The sequence below is a fragment of the Vipera berus genome, assembly GCF_964194415.1.
Source record: "Vipera berus genome assembly, chromosome: 2".
Classification (NCBI taxonomy): domain Eukaryota; kingdom Metazoa; phylum Chordata; class Lepidosauria; order Squamata; family Viperidae; genus Vipera; species Vipera berus.
The window spans coordinates 273,802,957-273,827,614 of NC_138203.1; the positions used below are offsets into that span (position 1 = coordinate 273,802,957).

Consider the following 24,658-nt stretch of genomic DNA (forward strand, 5'->3'; position numbering starts at 1 on the left):
TATATTATTTTACAGGGTTCCCCCCCACACCATTCTTCCCTGTGTTTTCTGCTGCAAAATGGAGAGGGTGGACATCCTCTCAAGAAGCAAATACCATGAGTACCAACACTACTTTTACTATAAGATTGCAGCAACAGAACTTGGGAAGTCTGAAAACCTTGTCTCCCCTGCCTTGCCGTTGCTTTCCAAGAAATCCGGGAGAGGTCCGTTCTCAGATGCTTTCTGCCCTCCCGTTCCTCCTCTGGGCTGAGATGTCTCTTATCTGACCCTTGCCAAGGCTGTGGGTCTCCTCCCTCCCATCTCAAGGATAAAGGTGGTCCTCAATAGCAGTTCATTAAGCGACCATTCAAAGTTACAGTGGCACTGGAAAAAAGGGACTTATGACCGTTTTTCACACTTAACAACCCTTGCAGCATCCCCCAGGCTCACCCGATCAAAATTCAGACACCTGGCAACTAACTCATATTTATGACGGTCGCACTGTCCCAGGGTTCACGTGATCCGCTTTTGCGACTGTCTGACCAGCATTGTCAGCGGGGAAGCCAGATTACGCTTAACAACCGTGCTACTAACTTTTAACAACGGCAATATTCACTTAACAACTCTGGAAGGAAGAATGGTCAAACGTTCACGTAACTGCCTCGCTTAGCCACGGAAATGTTGAGCTTCATTGTGGTCGTAAGTGGAGGACCACCTGTATTTCCTCTGACTATTGCCTCCTTTCCCAATGGAGCAGCTTTCACAGATTTTTATTCTGAAGGGCAAGATCGTCAGGTAGACTAATAGACAAAATGCGAGGCAGACAACTGTGTGGTGGTGGTGGTGTTGTGGACCAGGGATTAATCCCTGTGTCTTCCCATTTTCAGCCTGCGATGTTAGCCAGTATGTGGCATAGCATATCCCTTAGATTTAGTTAGTGTAACCTGGGTTCATTTGATGGAACTGCAATGGGAAAGCTCACATAACACGCTATGCCAGGGGTTTCCAAACTTGGCCCTTTTATGACTTGTGGACTTCAACTCCCGGAATTCCCTAGCCAGGCACACAGGCCTGGCTGAGGAATTCTGAGAATTGGAAGTCTGCACAAGTCATAAAAGGGCCAAGTTTGAAGACCCTTTGCACTAAGCCAAAGTTAGGCCAGCTTCTAGAAAGGCTTAGCCGTGTGTGAACTCAGCTTCATTCTCAACACATTCACATTGAAGTCCAAATAAAAAGTTCCAAACCAAAGAAACGTCGTCGTGTCATTTGATATCATGGGAAACAAGGGGATTTGGTCCTCCCAAATGGCTTTGCTCTGCCGGATTTTTTTTGTGGGGTGGCACGCAGACAAGCTGAAGGAGTCGAAAAGAGTTGGGAAGCAGATGGCAGCTAAATAGTGAGAAAATGCACCCTTGGGATAAGGTGTGCTGTCATAGGTTGATTTGGGAAGAAAGGTGGGACAGGTATAAACCCCAATTACCGAGGTCATTGTGAACCCAATTGTCTTCTGATCAAAGTAGCAGAATAACGGAATAGCAGAGTTGGAAGGGACCTTGGAGGTCTTGTAGTCCAACCTCCTGCTCAAACAGGAAACCCTATACCAGGGGTCTTCCAACTTGGCCCTTTGATGACTCGTGGACTTCAACTCCCAGAATTCCTCAGCCAGCGTGCCTGGCTGAGGAATTCTGGGAGTTGAAGTCTACAAGATATAAAAGGGCCAAGTCTGAAGACCCCTGAGCTATGTGAACACAAGCTTTAAGAGGAAGGATGAAAAAAATCTTGGAAACTCATTCTTAACTAATTTAAGTTAATTTTTCTTCTAATGATGGGGAATGTCATCTTCCTGAGCATTTCTTGCAGCTGGAATTGAGGTTCCACTTAAGTGATCTGACAAACCTCTATCTGTTGGTTATTTTTGTTGCACTTTCTTCCTGGTATTTTTCCAGTCTCCTCCAGTCTTGTCACTCCCGTGATTCTATGACCAATTTCTTTTCTTTCATTTCTACATTTTTGTCATTCCATTATGGCATTAGAGCAGGGGTAGGCAACCTCGGCTCTTTTATGACTCATGGACTTCAACTCCCAGAATTCCTGAGTCAGCTGACTCAGGAATTCTGGGAGTTGAAGTCCATGAGTCATAAAAGAGCCGAGGTTGCCTACCCCTGGATTAGAGCAATGTTTCTCAAGCTTGGCAACTTCAAGCTACGTGGACTTTGACTGTGGAATTCTGGGAGTTGAAGTCCATGTGCCTTCAAGTTGCCAAGATTGTGAAACACTGATTTATGGGATGTTTCTTCAGACCGGAGGGAAAGCTTTTGGAACAGATAATGGATACAGAGACACCTCCATACCCTTTTTTTTTGGTGTTACTATGACACTGGGCAGTGTGGTCTACAATCCTTGGGCCAATCCCACTTCTCTCAAGTCTTCGGAGGGGCTCCTCCAGATATGGAATTGTAATTTTTATTTGTCGGTGTAATAGAAAGGGCAAAATAATCTTATATGTATTTAATGACATCTAAATTAAAACATTTAATTTCTGTCCTGGTCTTGTCGACTTCTTTTGGCCTGTTTTGGGGGAATATCCAGATCTCCCGAGCCACTAAAAAGTGAGTTAGGATTCTTGGCTTGAAAAGTTTGGGACCCAAGATTCAGGCCCACCTGTTGTTGCTGAGTTTGCTGTCTGTTTATTCCTTGCTTTTATTCTGATGGAGGTTGGTTGCATTCTTTCACGATGACCCAACATTGAGAGCCTGCAGAAGTAATTTTGAATTTTCTAGTGTAGGCTGTAGGGGCCAATGAATTGATCAGATTAGGACAACGGAGCCTACTTTTAACTGAAGACAGTTCCTGTAAGATATTGTTTTAAAGAATTGGCAGCTGAGCCTTCCCCACCCCCAGCTGTAGGTTGAAGCCCACACATCTTAAATGTTGCTAAGCTTACTAGAGTTTTCAGAATGTAGAAGTACTATATACACACCTGTGTAAGCCCATGTGTGAATACACTGACCCTCAATTTTTTCACCAAAACACAGTAAACTATGTGTTGCTTGCAAGTAGGCCCACATTTTTATGGTATTTTGGTTACAGGTTAAACCCTAAGGTCACAGGTGACTTCGCACACACAACTGTAAAGTACAGGTGAGGAACTTTATTCCGTTGACGGTAGCTTCTGTTGTGGATGGAGACTAAGATTATGCGTTCCTTCAAGTTACTTTAAAAAAAACCACACACTAAACCCAGCATTAGCAAACTGGAATTGCACTACTGCACATATCAACATTTCCAATGGGCAAAAAAAAACCCACAAGCCTGTGTTTGTTTCCTTGTTCATATAACTAATTCCATAGGTGACAAAGAGCTGTCCAGGGTGCTGGGGTTTTAAGCATCTGTGTGACGGCTCAGAGGTTAAAGACGCTGAGCTGGTGAGCTGGAAATCAGGCAGCAGAGGTTTGAGACCCAAGCGCCACATGTCAGGGTGAGCTCCTGTTATTTGCCCCACCTCCTGCCCACCTAGCAGTTCGAAAATATGCAAAAGCGAAGTAGGTACCACTTTGGTAGGAAGGTAACAGCATTCTGTGCACCTTGACATACAGCCATGCTGGCTACATGACCACAGAAGTCCTGGACGACGCTTTCTCCCTCAGAAACGGAGATGAGCGCTGTCTCCTAGAGTCGGCCATGATTGGACAGGGGAAACCTTTCCTATGCTGCTCTGTTTCCCTTTCAAGTTTCTGGAGTTTAGGCTGGGATTGTTTGTGAAGCCTTGGGCATGTCGTGAGAATGGCTGAGAATGGCTGATGGTCGGATTCCGAAAGACCTCCTGTATGGAGAACTAGTGCAGGGAAAGCGCCCCAGAGGGAGGCCAGAGCTGCGATATAAGGATATCTGCAAGAGGGATCTAAAGGCCTTGGGAATGGACATTAACATCGCTCAGCTTGGAGGGTAAAGATGCAGCATGGCCTTCTCCAATTCGAAGAGACACTTGTGCGGCAGGCTGAGGCAAAGAGGCAGTCCCAGAACCAGCGAAATCTGGGGGCTGGACAGGGGACAGATTGTATCTGCCCTCAGTGTGGAAGGGACTGCCACTCTCAAATTGGCCTTTTTAGCCACACCAGATGCTGCTTTAGGACCTCTTTCCAGAGCACGATACCATAGTCTCTTGAGACTGAAGGATGCCAATGAATGAATGAATATGGAGGACTCCATCTGGCTCAAGGACCAGACTTAGCTGCATGTGTGCACCTAGAAACTGGTTGAGTTCAGTGTGCAAGACTTTAGGAAGTTTGCCCTTTGATCAAACCTTCCCATTTTTTCCAGCTGTCTTGTCTTTACTCAGAGTTCTTCTCCAACAGGGTAATGCTTCAGATGTGTGAATTTCAGACCTCTCTCTGTGTGCCCCCCTTGCCCACCCATATGCCCCCTACATACTTACCTACCTACTTGATTTATATGTTGTTGTTAGTTGCAAAATCGTGTCCGACCCATCGCGACCCCATTGACAACATTCCTCCAGACCTTCCTCTCCTCTACTATCTTCTGGAGTCCATTTAAGCTCACGCCTACTGCTTCAGTGACTCCATCCAGCCACCTCATTCTCTGTCGTCCCCTTCTTCTCTTGCCCTCCATCTTTCCCAGCATTAGGCTCTTCTCCAGTGAGTCCTTCCTTCTCATTAGGTGGCCAAAGTATTTGAGTTTCGACTTCAGGATCTGGCCTTCTAAAGAGCAGTCAGGGTTGCTCTCCTCTAGGACTGACCGGTTTGAACGCCTTGCAGTCCAAGGGACTCGCAGGAGTCTTCTCCAGCACCGTAGTTCAAAGGCCTCAATTCTTTGGCGCTCACCTGATTTATATGGATGTCCTCAAATTCATGACACTGGCCCGCTAACAATAATAACCCAAACCCATAAACATACAAAAGAACACTACCACAAACATACATATGAAAAATATAAAAACCACAGTATAAGCCAGCTGAATCAGCACATGGGCTCTGAGACAAACCTGGAGCCCTAGAACAGGGGTGTCAAACTTGCCACATCATGCGACGTGTTGGGACATATTGTGACTTTTCCCCCATTGGGGTGAGTGGGTGTGGTTTCAACATGAGGCATCTGGCCCATGGGCCGGCAGTTTGAGACCCCTGCCCTAGAAGGATTCTACAAACAAAAAGCAATTGACTTTCAAAAGTATCTTAAGGTTTATTACCATTATTCAATACATATCCATGGCCTTTGAAGGTGGAGAAATATTAAGGCTTGGAAAATATATGGAAATACATGTGATGATGTTGATTTATTAAATGTATTGAATTTGTACTCTGTCAGGGTATTTTATGAGAAAAATAACTTAAACAGCATAATTCCCGATATAGATTTTGAGAAAGCTACTTTATACTATTTTATACTCCTTTGCGATATGGTTAGTTGCTTCAAGAGCCTTTGAAGGAAAGTATTTTAAAACCAACTTGGATGCAATATGGATTATGGCCACTAGATGACAGCAAGCGACTCCCAGCCTTAGATTTCGGCTGATGCTTGGAAAAACTCAGGTGGGAAACAGATTTTAATCTGGTTCAGAATTACAGAATAATAGAGTTCGAAGGGACCTTAAAGGTCTCCTAGTCCAACCCCCTGCTTAGGCAGGAGACCCTATGCCGTTTCAGACAAATGGCTGTCCAGTTGCTTCTTAAAAACCTCCAGTGGTGGAGCACCATCCATGGCTCACGTACACAGAATTCCATCATGTCTTGCTAATTGGGGAATTCTGGCAACTGAGGTCTGGGAATTCTGGGAGTTGAAGTCTACACAACTTTTGTATGGCAGAGTAGAATACCATTATTTTTGCTTGTGAAATTGGAAGAGGTTTATAGTACCTGATTCAACCATCAGAGGATACACACATGCACACACACACACACACATACATATACATACATATGTACATATATGTATACATATACTGCTCAAAAAAATAAAGGGAACACTTGCCATGCCCTACATGGCATGGGTCTGGATTACCTATGGCAGCACCTGCTGCCGGCGTCAACTTCCCTCCGTCCAGTGCGCTCCCACAGAGAGGGCCTCCTCAGGATGTCTCCGATCAGAGAATGTCGACTGGTGGCCCCCAGGGGGAGGGCGTTCTCTGTGGGCGCGCCAGGCCTATGGAACCGCTTGCCGGTTGAGCTCTGGATGGCCCCCGACCTTTGCTCCTTCCGGCGGGATCTAAAAACCTATTTATTTGAGCATTCCGGCCTGGTCTGATGGGGTTTGGGGTTGGGTTTTTAATATGGTTTTAACTATTGTATATATTGGGCATAAATTATTTAATTGTTTTTTAACTTTTGTATTTTGTTTTTTAATATTTATTGCCCTGTACACCGCCCTGAGTCCTTCGGGAGAAGGGCGGTATAAAAATTTAATAAATATAAATATATAATATAATATAAACAACACAATGTACTGTATTTAATAGTAGGATGTCTTATTTTCTGTTCCCTTTATTTTTTTGAGCAGTATATATACACATACATACATACATACATACATATACATATATAAAAGGTAAAGTTTCCCCCGCACATGCGTGCTAGTCGTTTCCGACTCTAGGGGCCGGTGCTCATCTCCGTTTCAAAGCCGAAGAGCCAGCGCTTGTCCGAGGACATCTCCGTGGTCATGTGGCCGGCATGACTAGACACCAAAGGCGCACGGAACGCTGTTACCTTCCCACCGCAGTGGTCCCTATTTTTCTACTTGCATTTTTACATGCTTTCGAACTGCTAGGTTGGCAGAAGCTGGGACGAGTAACAGGCGCTCACTCTGTTACGCAGTACTCGGGATTCGACCCGCCAAACTGCCAACCTTCCGATCGACAAGCTCAGCATCCTAACCCACTGAGCCACCGCATCCCTTTCATACATATATACATATACATATACATATACATATACATATACATATACATATACATATACATATACATATACATATACATATACATATACATATACACACACACACACACACACACACACAGGACTAACCCTGAGCCACAAAAATACCACTGGACGAAAACCGTAATTTGATGAGTAAATTGTGGTCAAACCTCAGGCTAAAAAAAAAAGAAAGGAAAAAAGGAAGTCCCTTTCTCCCCTGAAGAGCTCTCCACTTCATCTTGAATCAATCATTCTGGTATACAGGCAAGAAATTCGTTACATCCCTCTTTTCTACCTCTTTCCAACTGCTGTGGTCACCTGACTTCCCTCCAAAACAATGGACAATTACAGATTCTATACATTCCAAGACTGCCGTGGGACAGTGCCAAAATAAGAGGGGAAGCAGCTACTGACACATTAAGCCTGTCTCTTTCCTCTGCTAAGGGAAGCTGATTTATTTAAATAGCCTACTGGTAGCCCCTCAATTTACGGCAGTTCATTTAGTAACCGTCTGAAGTTACGTCACTGGAAAAAGAGTGAGCACTTTTTACATGACCATTGCAGTATCCTCATGGTCACGTGATCAAAAATTCAGATGCTTGGCGACTGACTCATATTCATGACGGCTGCAGTGTCCCGGGGGTCATGTGATCCCCTTTTGCGACCTTCTGACAAGCAAAGTCAATGGGGGAGCCAGATTCCCTTAAGAACTCTTGTTATTAACAAGTGCAGTGATTCTGTGGCCAGAAAGGTTGCAAAATGGAACAAAATTCAGTTGAGTGTCTTGCTCAGCAACCGAAATTATGGGCTCAATTGTGGTCATAAGTCAAGGACTACCTGCATGCTGTATTAGCAAAATCGTAGATATGTTACATGGATTGTTTTCCGTGCATTTCTGCTGGGTCAGGAGAGCAAAATTCGTGGCATAGAATAGAATAGAAATAGAATAGAAATAGAAATAGAATAGAATAGAATAGAATAGAATAGAATAGAATAGAATAGAATAGAATAGAATAGAATAGAATAGAATAGAATAGAAGCTGGAAGGGACCTTGGAGGTCTTCTAGTCTAGCCCCCTGCTCAAGCAGGAGAACGTACCAGGGGTAGGCAACCTTGGCTCTTTTATGACTCATGGACTTCAACTCCCAGAATTCCTGAGCCAAGGTTGCCTACCCCTGACCTATTCTATCTCAGACAGGTGATTGTCTAGTCTAGTCTCTCTTCTTAAAAATATTCAGTGATGGAACGCCCACGATTTCTGGAGGCAAGCTGTTCCACTGGTTGATTGTCCTCACTGTTAGGAAGTTTCTCCTTTAATTCCAGGTTGCTTCTCTCTTTGTTCTCTTTTTCAAACCATTGTTTCTTGTTTATGTTTGTTTTATGTTTTATTTAATTTATATACCGCCCTTCTCCCTAGGGACTCAGGGCGGTTCACAGGGCATATAAATAAAATACAATACTATACAAAAGTTAAAACAAAGATTAAATCAGTGCCCAATTAAAAAAACAATAATGCAATCTAAAATGACAATTTAAAACACAGCTCCCCCATCAGGCCAGACCGGCCAATTCAAACAAATGGGTCTTCAGACCACGACGGAAAGTTCGGAGGTCCGATGCCGTCCGGAGCTCCACCGGCAGTTGGTTCCACAAAGCCGGGGCACCCACAGAGAAGGCTCTCCCCCTGGGGGCCGCCAGTCGACATTCCCTGACCGGAGGCACCCTGAGGAGGCCCTCTCTGTGGGAACGCACAGGGCGGAGGGGAGTTGAAGCCGGCAGCAGGTGGTCCCCGAGGTACCCCGGACCCATGCCATGTAGGGACTTAAAGATCATAACTAAGACCTTGAACCTCACCCGGAAGACAACTGGTAACCAATGCAGCTCGCGGAGCAAAGGTGTAACATGGGAGTACCGGGAAACTCCCAAGACAACTCTCGCGGCCGCATTCTGTACCAGTTGGAGCCTCCGAGTGGTCTTCAAGGGAAGCCCCATGTAGAGAGCATTACAGTAGTCAAGGCGAGAGGTCACGAGCGCATGAGTGACCGTGCACAGGGCATCCCGGTCCAGATAGGGCCGCAACTGGCGCACCAGGCGAACCTGGGCAAAAACCCCCCTAGTCACGGCCACTACATGATCTTCTAGGGTAAGCCGTGAATCTAGGAGGACTCCCAAGTTGCGAGCCCTATCCACGGGGGGTAAGAGCTCACCCCCCATAGAAAGAGATGGAACATCTTGAATGTCCCGGGATGCCGGAATGCACAGCCACTCAGTCTTGTCAGGGTTGAGCTGAAGTCTGTTCCTCCCCATCCAGACCCGAACCGCCTCCAGGCAACGGGACATCACAGCAAGGGCATCACTGGGGTGGTTTGGGGTCGAAAAGAAAAGTTGGGTATCATCGGCATATTGATGATACCCAACTCCAAAACCACGAATGATCTCACCCAGCGGTTTCATGTAGATGTTGAACAGGAGAGGCGAGAGAACCGACCCCTGAGGAACTCCACAAACGAGAGACCTCGGGGCCGATCTCTGCCCCCCTGCCAACACCGACTGCGAACGTCCCAGGAGATAGGAGGAGAACCACCTAAGAACCGTGCCTCCCACTCCCAATCCCCTGAGACGCCGCAGCAAGATACCATGGTCGATGGTATCGAAAGCCGCCGAGAGGTCTAATAGGACTAGGACAGAGGAATATCCCCTGTCCCGAGCCCTCCAGAGATCATTCACCAGAGCGACCAATGCCGTCTCCGTGCTGTACCCGGGCCTGAAACCCGATTGGTAGGGGTCCAGATAATCCGCTTCATCCAGGACCAGAGGGAGCTGATGCGCCACCACACTCTCAACAACCTTCGCAAGAAAGCGAAGGTTGGAGACTGGACGAAAGTTGTTCAACACAGCTGGGTCCAAGGCAGGCTTCTTGAGGAGAGGTCTCACCACCGCCTCCTTCAAGACGGTGGGGAAATAACCCTCACTCAAAGAAGCAGATATAACCGCCTGGAGCCAGCCTCGTGTCCTCTCCCTAGCTGCATAAACCAGCCAGGAAGGGCACGGGTCCAACAAACATGTGGAGGAGCTCAGCCTCCCCATAATCCTGTCCACTTCATCAGGGGTCACAGAATCAAACTCTTCCCAGATAACGTTGACAAGACCGTCCGTGTCCTGATCGCCTGACTCTGCCCAGCTGGAGTCCAAACCGGTCCGAATCCGAGCGATTTTATCCGACAGATATAGACTAAATTCCTCGGCACGACCCTGCAAGGGATCCTCCCTCACCTCCTGATTAAGAAGTGAGCGAGTCACCCTAAACAGGGCGGCCGGGCGATTATCTGCGGACGCAATGAGGGTAGAGAAGTAATTACACCTCGCCACCCTCATCGCTGCGAGATAAGACCTAATATAGGTTCTTAACCGCAACCGGTCGGGTTCGGATCGGCTCGACCTCCAACAGCTCTCTAGGCCCCGTTTCCGACGCTTCATCTCCCGGAGCTCCGCGGAGAACCATGGAGCTCGCTGGGATCTGCGCCGGGTCAGGGGCCGCAAGGGTACAACCCGGTCAAGTGCCTCAGTGGCTGCCCTTTCCCAGGTTTCCACTAAGGCATCCGCCGAGCTGTGAGCAATGGAGGCAGGTGGGGACCCCAGCGCCGCTTGGAATCTATCAGGATCCATTAAGCGTCTGGGGCGGTACCATCTAATTGGTTCCGTATCCCCACGGCGGGGGGTGGCAAAACGGAAGACCATCCGCAGGAGATGATGATCGGTCCATGACAGGGGCATAATAAATGGAGAGCCCCCACCAAGATCATCCAACCACCGTCTAGATAAAAAAATCAGGTCAAGAGTGTGGCCTCCCTCATGAGTTGGTTCAGAAATTACTTGCGTCAGGTCCATGGCCGTCATGGAAGCCATGAACTCCCGAGCTAGCTCAGATGAGCCTCCCAGGGATGGTAGATTGAAGTCTCCCAAAACTATAAGTTTGGGAAACTCAACCACCAACCCTGAGAGGATATCAAGCAGCTCGGGCAGGGCTGCCGCTGTACGACTAGGCGAAATGTACGTCAGCAGCAAACCCAACTGCGCCCCAGAACCAAATCTCACAAAGAGAGACTCACACCCGACTATCTGAGAAACGGTGGTCTCCCGCGGACATAAGGTCTCCCTAATAATAACCGCCACTCCCCCACCCCTACCTTGAGCTCTTGGCCGGTGCAGCACCCGGAAGCCTGGTGGGCAAATGTCAACCAAAGGGACCCCACCCTCTGGGCCCAACCAGGTCTCCGTGATGCAGGCCAGGTCCGCATGCTCACCCTCAACTAAATCCCTAACGAGGGGAGCTTTATTAACCACGGACCTGGCATTCAGATACACCAGCCGGAGCTCAGGAGGCTGCACATCCTCGCTCCCGGAACCTCGGGGAAGAAGCAGAGGGTCGGAGCGCCTCACCGCTTGCAAGTAGCGGAGATGGCCCTCCCGGTAGCGATACGGCCCCCTGTCTATCCGCCTGCTGCCATTCCCCGTCGTGGGAATTGGTAATCCCACGACCCGCTCGTGAGCTCCGGAGACAGCGACACCCCGTTCTCCCGCCGCGCGGTCAGACCCAAGTCCGGCCTGAACCATGGTTGATTGGCCACCCCCCAAGGCCAGACAACCCTTATCACCCACCCCCCTCCCTAACCCTATAAAAAATCTAGATAAAAAAATGATCAGAGGCCTTCTGTTAACTTTATATTGACGGCCCCTGCCCGGCCATCTCTCAGGGTCCCAAAACTCGGGCCCGTCATCGAGGTTAAAGGTGTCTAAAGAGGCGGGTCGCACCCAGGAGAGGGGGGCTCCCCTGAGGGCACACAAATCCGTGCTAGTATATTTCCGCATAAGTCTAGTAAGTCCAGGAAAGGCGTCCCATTAGTGGGAGGATCGAAGCATAAAGACAGATATCTTGGTCCCCACCCAACTTCACTGCCACTCAGTTGGGTGCCCCCAGAGACAGGCCATCCCCCGCCCTCTCACGACGGGTTGCAACTCTGTTCCTGGAGGTGGGCCAGATATCCTCTGGGTAGGCAACCCCGTAGAGCTCTCATCTCCATGGGGTCGCAGATGGAAAAAGTCAAGCCACTCTCCCACCGTGGCCGATACCCAGTTATGTCCCAAAATCCAAGGGGAGAGGGGGAAGGTAGGCAGACAAGATGATAAGTATATATGTCCATATGTCCGAGACAAAAAGGGCAAGCAGGCCAGGGTAGTGAAGATGGTCCAAATTGCGAACATCGCTGCAAAAGCAGTCCAAAGGCGGTGGGGGAACCACGTCATCCTAATACCATTATGATGATCCGCGGTCATCTTCTCCGCCACTGAATGGACTGAAGACGCCGTCGCCGCCAAGATGACTAACAGTCGCCCTTTCCACTGTCGAAACGGCCCGAGGGCGACAGTGCCGCTAAAAAGCAGCCCAAGGCGAAATAGGGCAACGTGGAAATCCCACCGCTGGCGAGAAGGCCAAAAGCCGAAAAAGCTCGAAGCCAGCCGCCGGCAAACAGGCACACAGTCCAAGAAACGCTGGTGTAGCCGTAAGCAGTCCAAAAGCAGGCCCCAGAAATGTCTCATCAGCTGTTGGGCCGCTAAAAACGGCCAGAACATACCATCTTCGCCGTCGCCGCCGAACCCGTATTGCCGCCGCTGCTGCCGAGCGCAGGCCGCCGTTGGCGCCAGGCGCGGCCCAGACACCACCGCAACCAGCGCCGGGGACACCGCCCACGCCATTGCCGCCATTGCCGCCATCACCATCATTGCCGCCATTACCGCCTTCGTCATCGCCCGAAATCGCCGCCGCCCGAGCAGATTCACCGGCGTCCACCCCGACAACCGGGGCCAGTCCGGGAACGCCTAGGCGGCCCAAAACGGCCCGAGGAGCAGGAAAAAAACGCCGGCGTCAGCCCCGAGCAGCCGCAGACAAACCGAGGAGAAACAGCTGACAAGGAAGAAGACAGCCGGCGTCGGCCCAAGCAGCCGCAAATGGTCCGGAAAAGCAGCCGCTGGAAAAGACCGCCGGGAGACAGCAAGAAGCAGGCGACAAGCAGCAGGGCCAGCGGGCGGCCCCAAGCAGCCGTAAATAGTCCGAAAAAGGCGGCAGCAAAGAGAAACAGCCGGCGGACAACAGGAAGCAGCCGAAAAACAGCAGGGCCAGCAGACGGGCAGCTCAGCAGATGGAGTAAGTCATTGCCAGCTTCGTCGACCTCCTAGTTGTCTCGCTGCCTAATTCCCCAACCCCTCAATCCCCATACTCAAAAAGCCCAAAGGCTCATGAGGGGCTCCCAAGGGACGCCTAACAACTGGTGCTTGCAGAGCTCAGCCGAGCACGTCCGCCATCTTGGGTGGGGCGGAAAATATATTGTCCTACCCTTTGGTGCTTTGGTGACTAACGTGACCCCCTCATCTTTGTGGCAGCCCCTCAAATACTGAAATACTGCTATCGTGTCACCCCTGTTTCTTCTTTTCTTTAGACTAGCCAAACCCAAGTCCTGCAGCTGTTCTTCATATGTTTTAGTCTCCAGGCCTTTGATCATCTTAGTTGCTCTTCTCTGAACTTTTTCCAAAGTCCCAACATCTTTTTTTGTAGTATGATGACCACAATTGGTTCCAGTATTCCAGGTGTGGTCTCACTGGGGTTTTATAAAGTGGTACAAATCTTCGTGTGATCTTGATTCTATGCCTCTGTTTATACAACGCAGGTGTCAACTTTGAAAATGAGCCAATGAAAAAGTCTCCTGCAGGGAAAAAGCAAGTTAAGCATTCCCTTGAGTCTTGTGAGGGTATTTATCGTAAAACCTCTTTATCAATCTATTCGCTTTCACATTTGTACATTTCACCCATGTAGCTTTTGAAAGTCCAGCTTTCCACTGGACAAGGTATTGTGACTTCCCCTTGTCCAACCTAGAATCAAGAATACGTTTTATTTCATAATGTGTCTCCCACTCCCCCACCATTGGACCTGGTGGCTTTTGTGGGACAGGTCTCAAAGTAGATTCCGACACAGGTTTCAATACACTGCAATGAAACACAGTGTGAATTTCACCAGACTCGCTTAGATCATCTAGCTAGGGTATCGGATTCCGAATGAGGGGGTAGAGATGGCCCTTGCCAAAGTTAAAGCAGTATTGGAATGGCAACCCCGACACACCCGCAAGCAGCTTCAAAGTTTTCTGGGATTTGCCAATGACCTTGGTTCCCATGGGACAAAAGAGTATTTCGATTAGCGAAGCACCTGGCAATCCCCTCTCCCCCCTTCAATGTGTTGACCGAAAACGAATAGGGAAAATGGCCATAGCCATTGTATTGTATTAGCTATTTTGACTACTGCTGCACCCTGCTGGCTCATAGTCAAGTGATCGTTCACTAGGACTCCAAGGTCCGTCTCACAGTTGCTGTCTCGCCTAATCTGTACTTGTAGCCTTGATTTTTCCTGCCTAAAGGTAAAAATTGGCTTTTCTCCATATTAAAATTCATTTTGTTGGACAGGGCCCATTGTTTGAGTTTTTCAAGATCTTTTTGGATCCTGGTGTGTTGGCTATTCCTGCCAGTTTAGTGTCATCTGCAGATTTGATGAGTTCCCCTTCGATTCTCTCAACTAAGTCATTTATGAAGATATTGAAGAGTACTGGGCCTAAGACGGAGCCTTGTGGTAATCTGTAACCTATTTCAGACTTGCCACATCTTCTGAAAAATAAATAAAGACCTCGGCCCTAGCTCTTCCCTCAAAAGATGTCCCCCTCAGAATTAGCAAAGAAGTTGTCTTGGACCTCATTAAGAACCAAGGGATTTGCTTTCAGAACAGAAATGAAATATCTCTCAGGATCCATTACTCATAAAATTCCATTCCTAGTTTTTCCACTTCCCATCCCAGCGTTGGCTGATTTTCATCACTCTTAGTTAAATGTTGGAGCAAAATCTTTTTTATTATTATCATTCCCTTTCTTCCTTTCTAATGGGAAGTTACAAGTGTTTGACAACTGAGAATAACACATCCGTTACTGATTCACGAAGAGATCCAGATATAATACTCAATGCTCAAAATTGGCCAGAAGTGTCCATTTTCCTTTCAGCCAGGCCAAAATTGCTATGTCTAGATCTCAAAAAAGATACCTGATTACCCCCTGGTGCTGTTTAGATTGAATGGTTGTTAATTCAAATTTGTTTCCATTCTGAAGGAAAGCAAATGAAATTAAGGTGTGTGTGTGTGTGGGGGGGAAGCTTGAGAAACAATTCTAAATCGGCAGACGTTTGGAACAAGTAGCAGTGGAATATCAATAATAATTTATTTATTTATTTTTATTTTTAATTCCATTTATATCCCGCCCTTCTCCGAAGACTCAGGGCGGCTTACAAGCTTAGCAGTAGCCTTCATTCTATGTATATGCCTGCTTATTAGGGCTTTCACACACACCCCAAGCGGCATTATTACAAAGTCAGCTTAATTGCCTCCAACAATCTGGGTCCTCATTTTACCTACCTCGGAAGGATGGAAGGCTGAGTCAACCTTGAGCCTGGTGGGATGCGAACCTGCACTAATTGCAGGCAGCTGGTGTTACTTAAGGAGGCATTAGCCCACTGCTCCACCAAGGCTCCAATTTAAATTTAAATAAATTTAAATAAAACTTCTATTAGGATGCTTTGCCCGAAAAGATGGTTGTTAATTATGGGGTCCTTGGTGCTCTCTGAGCTTGGTTGTTTTCTTGCAGACATTTCATTACTCAGCTAGGTGACATCTTCAGTGTGAAGGAGGGTGGGGTTTGCTCCAAAGTGCTGAAGATATTGTGCTTATTTGGTTAATGAAACATCTGCAAGAAAGCAAACCCAGAGAGCCCTAAGGACCCCACATTTCAACCCTGATCTACAAATATTACCTTAATTAATTAAGAGACTTGTTTTTTTAATTGACTTGTTTGCTCCTATCATGTGGATGCTCTTGTTCTTGTAGTTTTTGAGCTGGCAATCAAAACATTCTACTATTTTTTGCTTTCTGTTCCTCTGAGGCAGTGTTGTTCAACTTTTAAGATGTGTGGACTTCAACACCCAGAATTCCTCAGTCATCATTGCTGGCTGGGGGATTCTGGGAATTGAGGTCCACACATCGTAAAGCTGCCATGTTTGAGTAACACTGCTCTGAGGTTAATGTTTTAATTGCATTTTATGTGCAGTGTCACAGCCTTGTTTCTTTGGTCAGCAGAAAGGCAGGAGTTCAATCTGATACAGATCAGGGTCTTGGCACGGGAGGTGGGGGCTTAATTCCCTTTTTTGGTTAGAAACTCAGCAGGGTTCCCTTTCGATGCGTTAGGTCAGGAAATGCCTTCTCAAAAATATAAACAACATGGGAGAGTCACTGGCCAGCCAAGCGTGTCCTTCCATGAAATGTTGTCCTTCACAAGGTACAAGTCAAAAAGGCAGATGTTGGCAGAGCTGCCAACAGCAATGAAGGCCTCGGGCCCCTCCCCGTGTCCCGACTCATATGTCCTCAAAGCAGCAGGGATTCAGGTGGGACGGCCATTGGTGATGATTCAGCACCCTCAAGTAGACTTCGGGCTTCAGATGGAGTGAAGTCATGTTGTGTCAGGATTGGAAGCAGATGTGAGCCGTGAATTTCTGCAGCTGTGCAGCCCACGATGCAAACCAGATGTGGCGCCTGGAATGGACCGGGGATGGAGATGGATGGAGGAGGCCGAGATCTCAAGGGATGGAGGCCGGAAATGTGATCTCTCCTTTTTGCCCCTTCACTCCAAGAGAAAGGCCTACAGCCAAACTAATCTGACAGACAGACAGACAGATAGACAGACACAGGTCTTCTTCCTTTCCTCTCCGATTGCTAGGTCAAACACAGGACAATGTTTGGGAGCCTTGGTTCTTTGATCGCATAGGGCAGGGGTCTTCAAACTGGGCCCTTTTATGACTTGTGGACTTCAACTCCCAGAATTCCTCATTCAGGCACGCCGGCTGAGGAATTCTGGGAGTTGAAGTCCACAAGTCATAAAAGGGCCAAGTTTGAAGACCCCCTGGCATAGGGAGCGGTGTCTAGTGGTTACAGGAGAAGCAGTCAAGAGCTGGTGTGGATGAAAGGATCCCCAACGAGAAGGGCACATAGGCTGAGATTCTTCAGCCTTTGCTGCTTTCTGGAGACAGTGCTAAGGCTGGTTCCAGATGGAAATGTTTACTGGGGCCCAAGGCCACTAAGCCTGTCATTACATGAAGAGGCCACACGCTCAATCAAATCTTTTTTTATGGACATAGGCCAGCATAAGGTGGGTGGAATCCAAGGATTAATTTTAAAAGCTAATGAAACGTATATATAAAAGACATGAAGTCAACAAGAATTTTAAAACTGAAATACATCGAGCACAAACGGAAGGAATTCAATATTTGTATTTACTTAATACTTTTATCCCTTTATATAATCTATAAAAAGGGATAAAAATATTAAGTAAATACAAATATTGAATTCCTTTCCTTTCTGCTCCATCCTTTTTTCTCCTTTCCCAGTTTAAATGCGATGTTACTTACAAGTCACTAGCGTTGTTGGAGTTGTCAAGTTGATTCTGGCACTTTTGGGCAATGATATACAAGCATGCTTCCTGCACTGGGGGTGGGCATCACTCCAGGCCACTTATGGCACCCAGCCTGACAAAAATTGTATCTCCCACCCCCAAGTAAGGGCTGAGATTCAGCATGAAACGTAAACTGAAAGTAAATTAAAAGAACTAAAGACGAATTCTTTTTCCATTTTTAACTTTCTCCAATGTTCATCCATCCTCTTGCACTCTCTTGTCCTGGAGGCTATATTAAAGAGAAAAACTGCAGTCTTACTGATCTTATGAATTATACGCTATTATTTGCTGTCAATTCCATTGCATGCCCCAGCTTTCCTCTGGGCAATGGGTGTGGATATCTATCTTAATATTTCACTTTCTAAACAACAACCTTGGAACGTAGATCAGGTTGAGAGATTATTACTGATCTAATATCAGCATGAGCCTTAACAGAATAATAGAGTTGGAAGGGACCTTGGGGATCATCTAGTCCAACCCCCTGCTCATACCATACCATACCCATACCATACCCATACCATTCCAGATAAATGACTGTGCAGTCTCTTCTTAAAAACCTCCAGTGTTGGAGCACCCACAACTTCTGGAGGCAGGTTGTTCCACTGATTAATTGTTCTAACTGTCAGGAAATTTCTCCTTAGTTCTAGGCTGCTTCTCTCTTTGATTAGTTTCTGTCTATTAGTCTTGCTCTCAGGCGCTTTGGAGAATAGGTTTTCCCTCTCTTCACCGTGATAACCTCTCAAATGCAGGTAGTCCTCGACTTACAACAATTCACTTAATGACTGTTCAAAGTTACAACAGCACTGAAGAAAGTGACTTATGACCTTTTTTCACACTTACGACTGTAGCAGCATTCCCCATGATCAAAATTCAGATGCTCGGCAAATGTTAGTTCTTAGTTCTAGGTTGCTTCTCTCCTTGATTAGTTTCTATCCGCTGCTTCTTGTCCATTCCCTCAGGGGCTTTGGAAAATAGCTTGACTCCCTCTTCTTTGTGGCAACCCCTGAGATACTGGAATCCTGCAATAATTAATAATAATAATAATAATAATAATAATAATAATAATAATAATAATAATAATAATAATAATAAGTAGTAGTAGTAGTAGTAGTAGTAGTAGTAGTTGGAAGGGACCTTGGAGGTCATCTAGTCCAACCCCCTGCTCAGGTAGGAAACCCTATATCATTTCGGACAAATGGCTGTCCAGTCTCTTCTTAAAAACTTCCAGTGTTGGAGCATTCACCACCTCTGGAGGCAGGTTGTTCCACTGGTTCATTGTTCTAACTGTCAGGAAGTTTCTCCTTAGTTCTAGGTTGCTTCTCTCCTTGACTAGTTTCCATCCGTTGCTTCTTGTCCTGCTTTCAGGTGCTTTGGAGAATAGCTTGGCTCCCTCTTCTTTGTGGCAGCCCCTGAGATATTGGAACACTGCTATCATGTCACCCCTCGCCCTTCTCTTTGTTAAACTAGACATACCCAATTCCAGCAACCGTTCCCTATATGTTTTAGCAGTCCCCCAATCTTCTTTGTTGCTCTTCTCCGTACCCTTTCTAGAGTCTCAACATCTTTTTTACATCGTGGTGACCAAAACTGATGCAGTATTCCAGGTGTGGCCTTACCAAGGCATTGTAAAGTGGTGTTAGTACTTCACTTGATCTTGATTCTATCCCTCTGTTAATGCAGCCTAGCACTGTGTTGGCTTTTTTGGCAGCTGCAGCACACTGCTGGCTCATATTGAAGTGATTGTCCACTAGGACTCCAAGATCTCTCTCACAGTTACTACTATCAAGCAAGGTACCACCTATACTATACCTGTGCATTTGATTTTTCCTGCCTAAATGTAGAACCTTACTTTTTTCACCATTATATTTCATTTTGTTAGATAGTGCCCAGTGTTCGAGTCTGTCCAGATCCTCCTGTATTTTAAGCCTATCTTCTGGAGTATTGGCTATTCCTGCCAGCTTGGTGTTGTCTGCAAATTTGATGAGTTCCCCATCTATCCCCTCATCCAAATCAATGTCCTTCTTTTCATTAAACTAGACATACCCAATTTCAGCAACCGTTTTGAACTTTGGTGTTGTAGAAGACCCCTGAGAATACCATGGTCAGGCAAGAAAACATATTGATGGATCATCTAGTTAGCAAATCAGCCCAGGCTTCTTACTTGAGGCACAAAGGATCGGGCTCAAATTATCCTACTTCAGACACATGATAAGAAGACCCAGCTCTCCGGAGAAGTTTCTGATGCTGGGAAAGGAAAGGAAAGAAAGTGAAAAGGCGGACAATCAGCAGCAAAGTGAGTGGAAGGCCTGAATGACTATTGCTAGAAGTGAGTGAGGTTTACTCTAGAGCAGACATGTCAAACACAAGGCCCGGGGGCCGGATCCGGCCCGCAAAGTGGTTTCATGTGGCCCGCGAAGCCATCCTGGAAACAGTGAGGGAACGGCCCCCACTGCCTTGGCCCTGGCCCAGAGACCCTCCTTCTGCCAGAGACCCTCAGATCTGTCCCACTCCTGCCCAGGCCCCCATAGGCACCCTTGATGCGAACGATGTAGAGCTGGCCACGCCCACCCAGTAGGCCATACGCACTCTAGCCACGCCCACCCAGTAGGCCACGCCCACCCAGGCCATACCCACCCGGCCCCCTGAGGGCAACTGCAATGCTGATGCGGCCCTCAATGAAATTGAGTTTGACACCCCTGCTCTAAGCGATTTACAGAGTCAACATATTACCCCCAACAATCTGGGTCCTTATTTTACCAACCTCGGAAGGATAAAAGGCTGAGTGAACCTTGAGCCAGTGAGAATCGAACTGCCGGTAGCCAGCAGAAGTGGCCTGCAATACTGCATTCTAACCAGTGCGCCACCATGGCTCTTGATGGGACTATTGTGGACGTTGCCTGGAACTGCTGAGGGAAAAATAGGTTGCAAAACTAAGAGACAAATAGATGTGAAAAAGGCAATAGAAGCATAGTTTTCACATTATAAGAAGGAATAAGAGGCAGTTTGGTCTAATGGTTAAGGCAGCCGGATAGAAACTAGGAGATTGTGAGTTCTAGTTTTGCTTTAGGCATGAAAGCTGGCTGGGTGACTTCGGGCCACTCAATCTCTCGGCCCAACTCACCTCACAGGGTAAAAATAGTAGGAGGAAGGGATATTAGGCATGCTATCTTGAGTTGTTTATAAAAATGATAAAGGCAGGATATAAAGAAAATAAAATAAACATTCCCATTCTTCTATACTAGTCCAGGCTCTCCAAACTTGGCAACTTTAAGACTTGTGGACTTCTACTTCCAGAATCCCTCAGCAAACATGGCTGGCTGAGGAATTCTGGGGGTTGAAGTCCACAAGTCTTAAAATTGCCAGGTTTGGAGACCCCTGCATTACAGACAGCAGCCTGAGCATTGTGCTCCATTCAAGACACCATGTCTTAAAGTAGGATTCAGACAAGCTGGAATGGGTTCAGGAAAAGGCATTAAAGATTGTTGGAGACTGGAGATGAACTCCAGGGAAGAATGGTGTACGGACCTGGATACTGTGAACCATAACAAAACTAAGGATCTATGACAATATCCTTCAAACTTCGGAAGGGGTATTATGAAGAAGAAAGCCATGCCTTTCTCTCCATTGTCTCAGAGGGCAAAACCCAGAACAACTATCCAAATTACAGGAAGGTAGATTCCAAGCGAATGCTAGGAAACTTTAACCATAGAGCCAATTTTCCAGAGAGATGGCAGGTCTCTTCCATGGAGGCATTCAAGTCGTGGCTGGACACCGGTCTGTCTGGGATGATTTCATTCAGATTTCTGCAATGAACATTGGGTTGGACTTGATGGCCTCAATTGCCTTTTCAACTCTCTGATACTTGGATCATCTCTCTTGTCAATTTTTCCTCTGTTGAACCTAATGATTTATTCTACCACCCCTTTTTTCTTTCTTTTCTTTTCTTTTTTTTTTTGAACAAGACTGTTTTTCCATTTTCACGGCTCTTTCTCTGAATCCTTTCCAACTTGTCTATCATTCAGGAGGTAGACCAAGTCTTGTACACAGTACTCTCTGTCCTCTGTTGGTTTCCATAACAATCAAATAAAATGGACCCCCGCCCAAAGGAACATCTCAGTTGTTTTTGTTACACTTCTTTCAGGGAGGTGGGGTTGGCAAAAGCCTTTGCTGGAAAAGGACTATCGATTCTGTTTGTTGCAGCAAGCATGAGCTGGAGGTGTTTCCTTCCAAAACGGGGAGAACTTCAAAATGGCTGCCAACAGAAATGGCTACTTCCTTGGCCAGACTCTTGTTTACCACTATGGAGAAGCTCAATGTTTCGCACTGTCGGCATCTGTTTCTTTCTAGGAGATAATAATAATAATAATAATAATAATAATAATAATAATAATAATAATAATAATAATAATAATAATAATAATAATAATAATAATAATGAAAAGTTGGAAGGGACCTTGGAGGTCATCTAGTCCAACCCCCTGCTCAGGCAGGAAACCCTATACCAGGGGTCAGCAACCTGAAACAGTGAAAGAGCCACTCGGAACCGGTTCACTCACAAAAGGAAAAACTGGGAGCCGCAAAAAATGTGTGCACATGCGCGTACATATGCACATGCGTAGAACAGGATTTGACTGAAGAGTGGAGCCAAGGCGAGATATGCACCTACCCTGCACATTTGAATTGATTGGTTGAACTTTTTTAGTCCCACTTTTTTTTTTTGGACTGCACATGGCAGAGGACTGGGAGCCGCGGGTTGCAGACCTGTGCCCTATACCATTTCAGACAAATAGCTGTCCAGTCTCTTCTTAAAAACCTCCAGTGTTGGAGCTTTCACAGCTTCTGGAGGCAGGTTGTTCCACTGGTTAATTGTTCTAACTGTCAGGAAGTTTCTCCTTAGTTCTAGGTTGCTTCTCTCCTTGATTAGTTTCCATCCGTTGCTTCTTGTCCTGCCTTCGGGCACTTTGGAGAATAGCTTGACTCCTTCTTCTTTGTGGCAGCCCCTGAGATATTGGAACACTGCTATCATGTCATTCCTCACCCTTCTCTTCGTTAAACTACACATACCCAATTCCAGCAGCCACTCCTTATATTCAAGAGGGAAAGTTCAATATATCCCTGTCAATCATTCTCCTGTTGTGAGTGTCCCTGTTTCCAGTCACTTGTGTTCCCATCATGGCAGAGACAAGGGAATCAAGATGGTAGGTGCAGCCTCCAACAAATCTTCACCCTCTTCTACGTGTTTGAACTGCGGTGGCGCAGTGGTTAGAATTCAGTACCGCAGGCTTACTCACTACTCACTCCAGGAGTCCGATTCTCAAGGGCTCAAGGTTGACTCAGCCTTCCATCCTTCTGAGGTCAGTAAAATGAGGACCCAGATTGCTGGGGGGGGGGGCAATATGCTGACTCTGTAAACCACTTAAAGACCACTGCAAAGCGGTATATAAGTCTTCAGTGCCATTGCTATTGAATGTGTGTATAAAGAGACAAGGCTTCAATCTGTGCCTGGGATTTACAATTCTCCCCCTCCCCCCCGAATGAATTGGTGACAAAGTCTAAAAGGTTCTGCACACTTGGAGATGCCTTAATGCCAAGTCAGAAGAAAGAGGAAACATTATTTGATCTCAGGTCGGCTAAGGAGAACTTAAGCTGCTTCTCCTGTGGGCTGAGAAGATCAGATGAAGGCAACATTATAGAAATAGGATCGGGGTATTGCACATACAACGGGGCAAAGCTTTGATTTGGTGGTCTTCATCTTAGCTTTTGACATACACACTTGTACAGCAGTTCCTGAGAAGAAGACAAACTGGATCAGAGCTATGACCCAGAGGAATACAGGTAGTATTTGAGTTATGATCGGTTGCTTAGTGACCAGTTGAAGGTACAACAGAAATCCCGGGGGGGTACTTAGTACTGGAGTTCTGACAACACCCACTCATGGTCACATGACCTGATTTTGTGCGCTCAGCAACCAGCCTGCATTTACATGAACACATTTTACTATGGCATTGCTGAAGGCCAGTATTTACTTGCTGTTTTTGGCCAAACTAGACCATGTTGAACTGTTGGCTTGCTTAACAACTATGGCATTTGCTTAACGATCACAGGGTTCCCATTTTGACCACTGCAAAAAAGGTTATAAAATTGGGTGGGTCATGAGGGTAACCCATTTTGCAATAAGACTTACAACCATGATGGGCCAGCTCCATTATGGTCATAAGTCAAGGACTACTTGTGCAGTCGCTTAGCAGGAAAAAAGCATACATTGGGTAAAATGAATTCTCTTAATAACTGCAGTGTTTATTTAGCAAATGTTGCAAAATAATGCTGAAACATTGGGTCAGGTCACAGGATGCCTCTACTTACAACAGCAACAAATTACAACTGTAATTTCGATACGCTTTAAAGCTAAACAATTTTGGTCAATTTATAATTTTAGGTGATTATGAGAAAGAGTGTATTTACTTAATTTTACATGTATTAACTGCAGCAAGAATTGTATTTGCTCAATATTGGAAAAATGAAGAATTACCAGTGGAGGAAGTGTTAATTAAAAAAATCTTAGAATGTGCAGAAATGGATAGATTGACATTGATAATGAAAGAGAAAGAAGATTCAGTTAATTTTAGAACGTGGAATACTTTTTATAATTGGCTAGATAAATGAGGTAGAGAGAAAGGAACTTAATATGTATTAGTAAATTAGAGATTGAAACCCAGACAATATGTTGCTGATAAATATTTTAAGCACTGTGATTATAAAAAAAACTAATAAAATGTATGTAAAAAAAATTACAACTGTAAATCCAACAACTATAATTGTGCTCATACGCACTATAGTACTGTAAGAAGGAAATTCTTTCAAATCCACATAGGTCTTTCTGCATCTGTATTAAAATGAAGCCCAACATCTTGGGACAATGTTCCACATCATCATGTCTAAATTAACCTTAGAACTTGTGGTCAACTGCTGACGGCCAGACAAGTTGCTACTGTGAAGAATTATTTTCGCTTTGAAGATGAAAAGTCTTCCAAAATAATGGCCTTCCCATCCTGAAGCATCATATTTTTCTCATTTGTTTGCTGCTTTAATATCGTATCTGGCCTGTTTTCTTTCTTTTCTTCTCTACCACCCAAGAACCCAAACTGATGACAGATAAGCGAA

General features: G+C 46.1%; 1 protein-coding gene across 1 annotated transcript in view; it reads left to right on the forward strand.

Moving 5' to 3' along the window:
* Positions 1 to 12,917: 12,917 nt before the first annotated feature.
* Positions 12,918 to 24,658, forward strand: part of TNXB (tenascin XB) — a gene marked incomplete at its 5' end in the record, with an annotated part of 245,615 nt that continues 233,874 nt past the window's right edge. The window contains one exon of the mRNA XM_081319139.1: positions 12,918 to 13,113. Coding sequence (XP_081175265.1) covers positions 12,918 to 13,113 — 196 coding nt within the window. The remainder of the gene's footprint in view (positions 13,114 to 24,658) is intronic.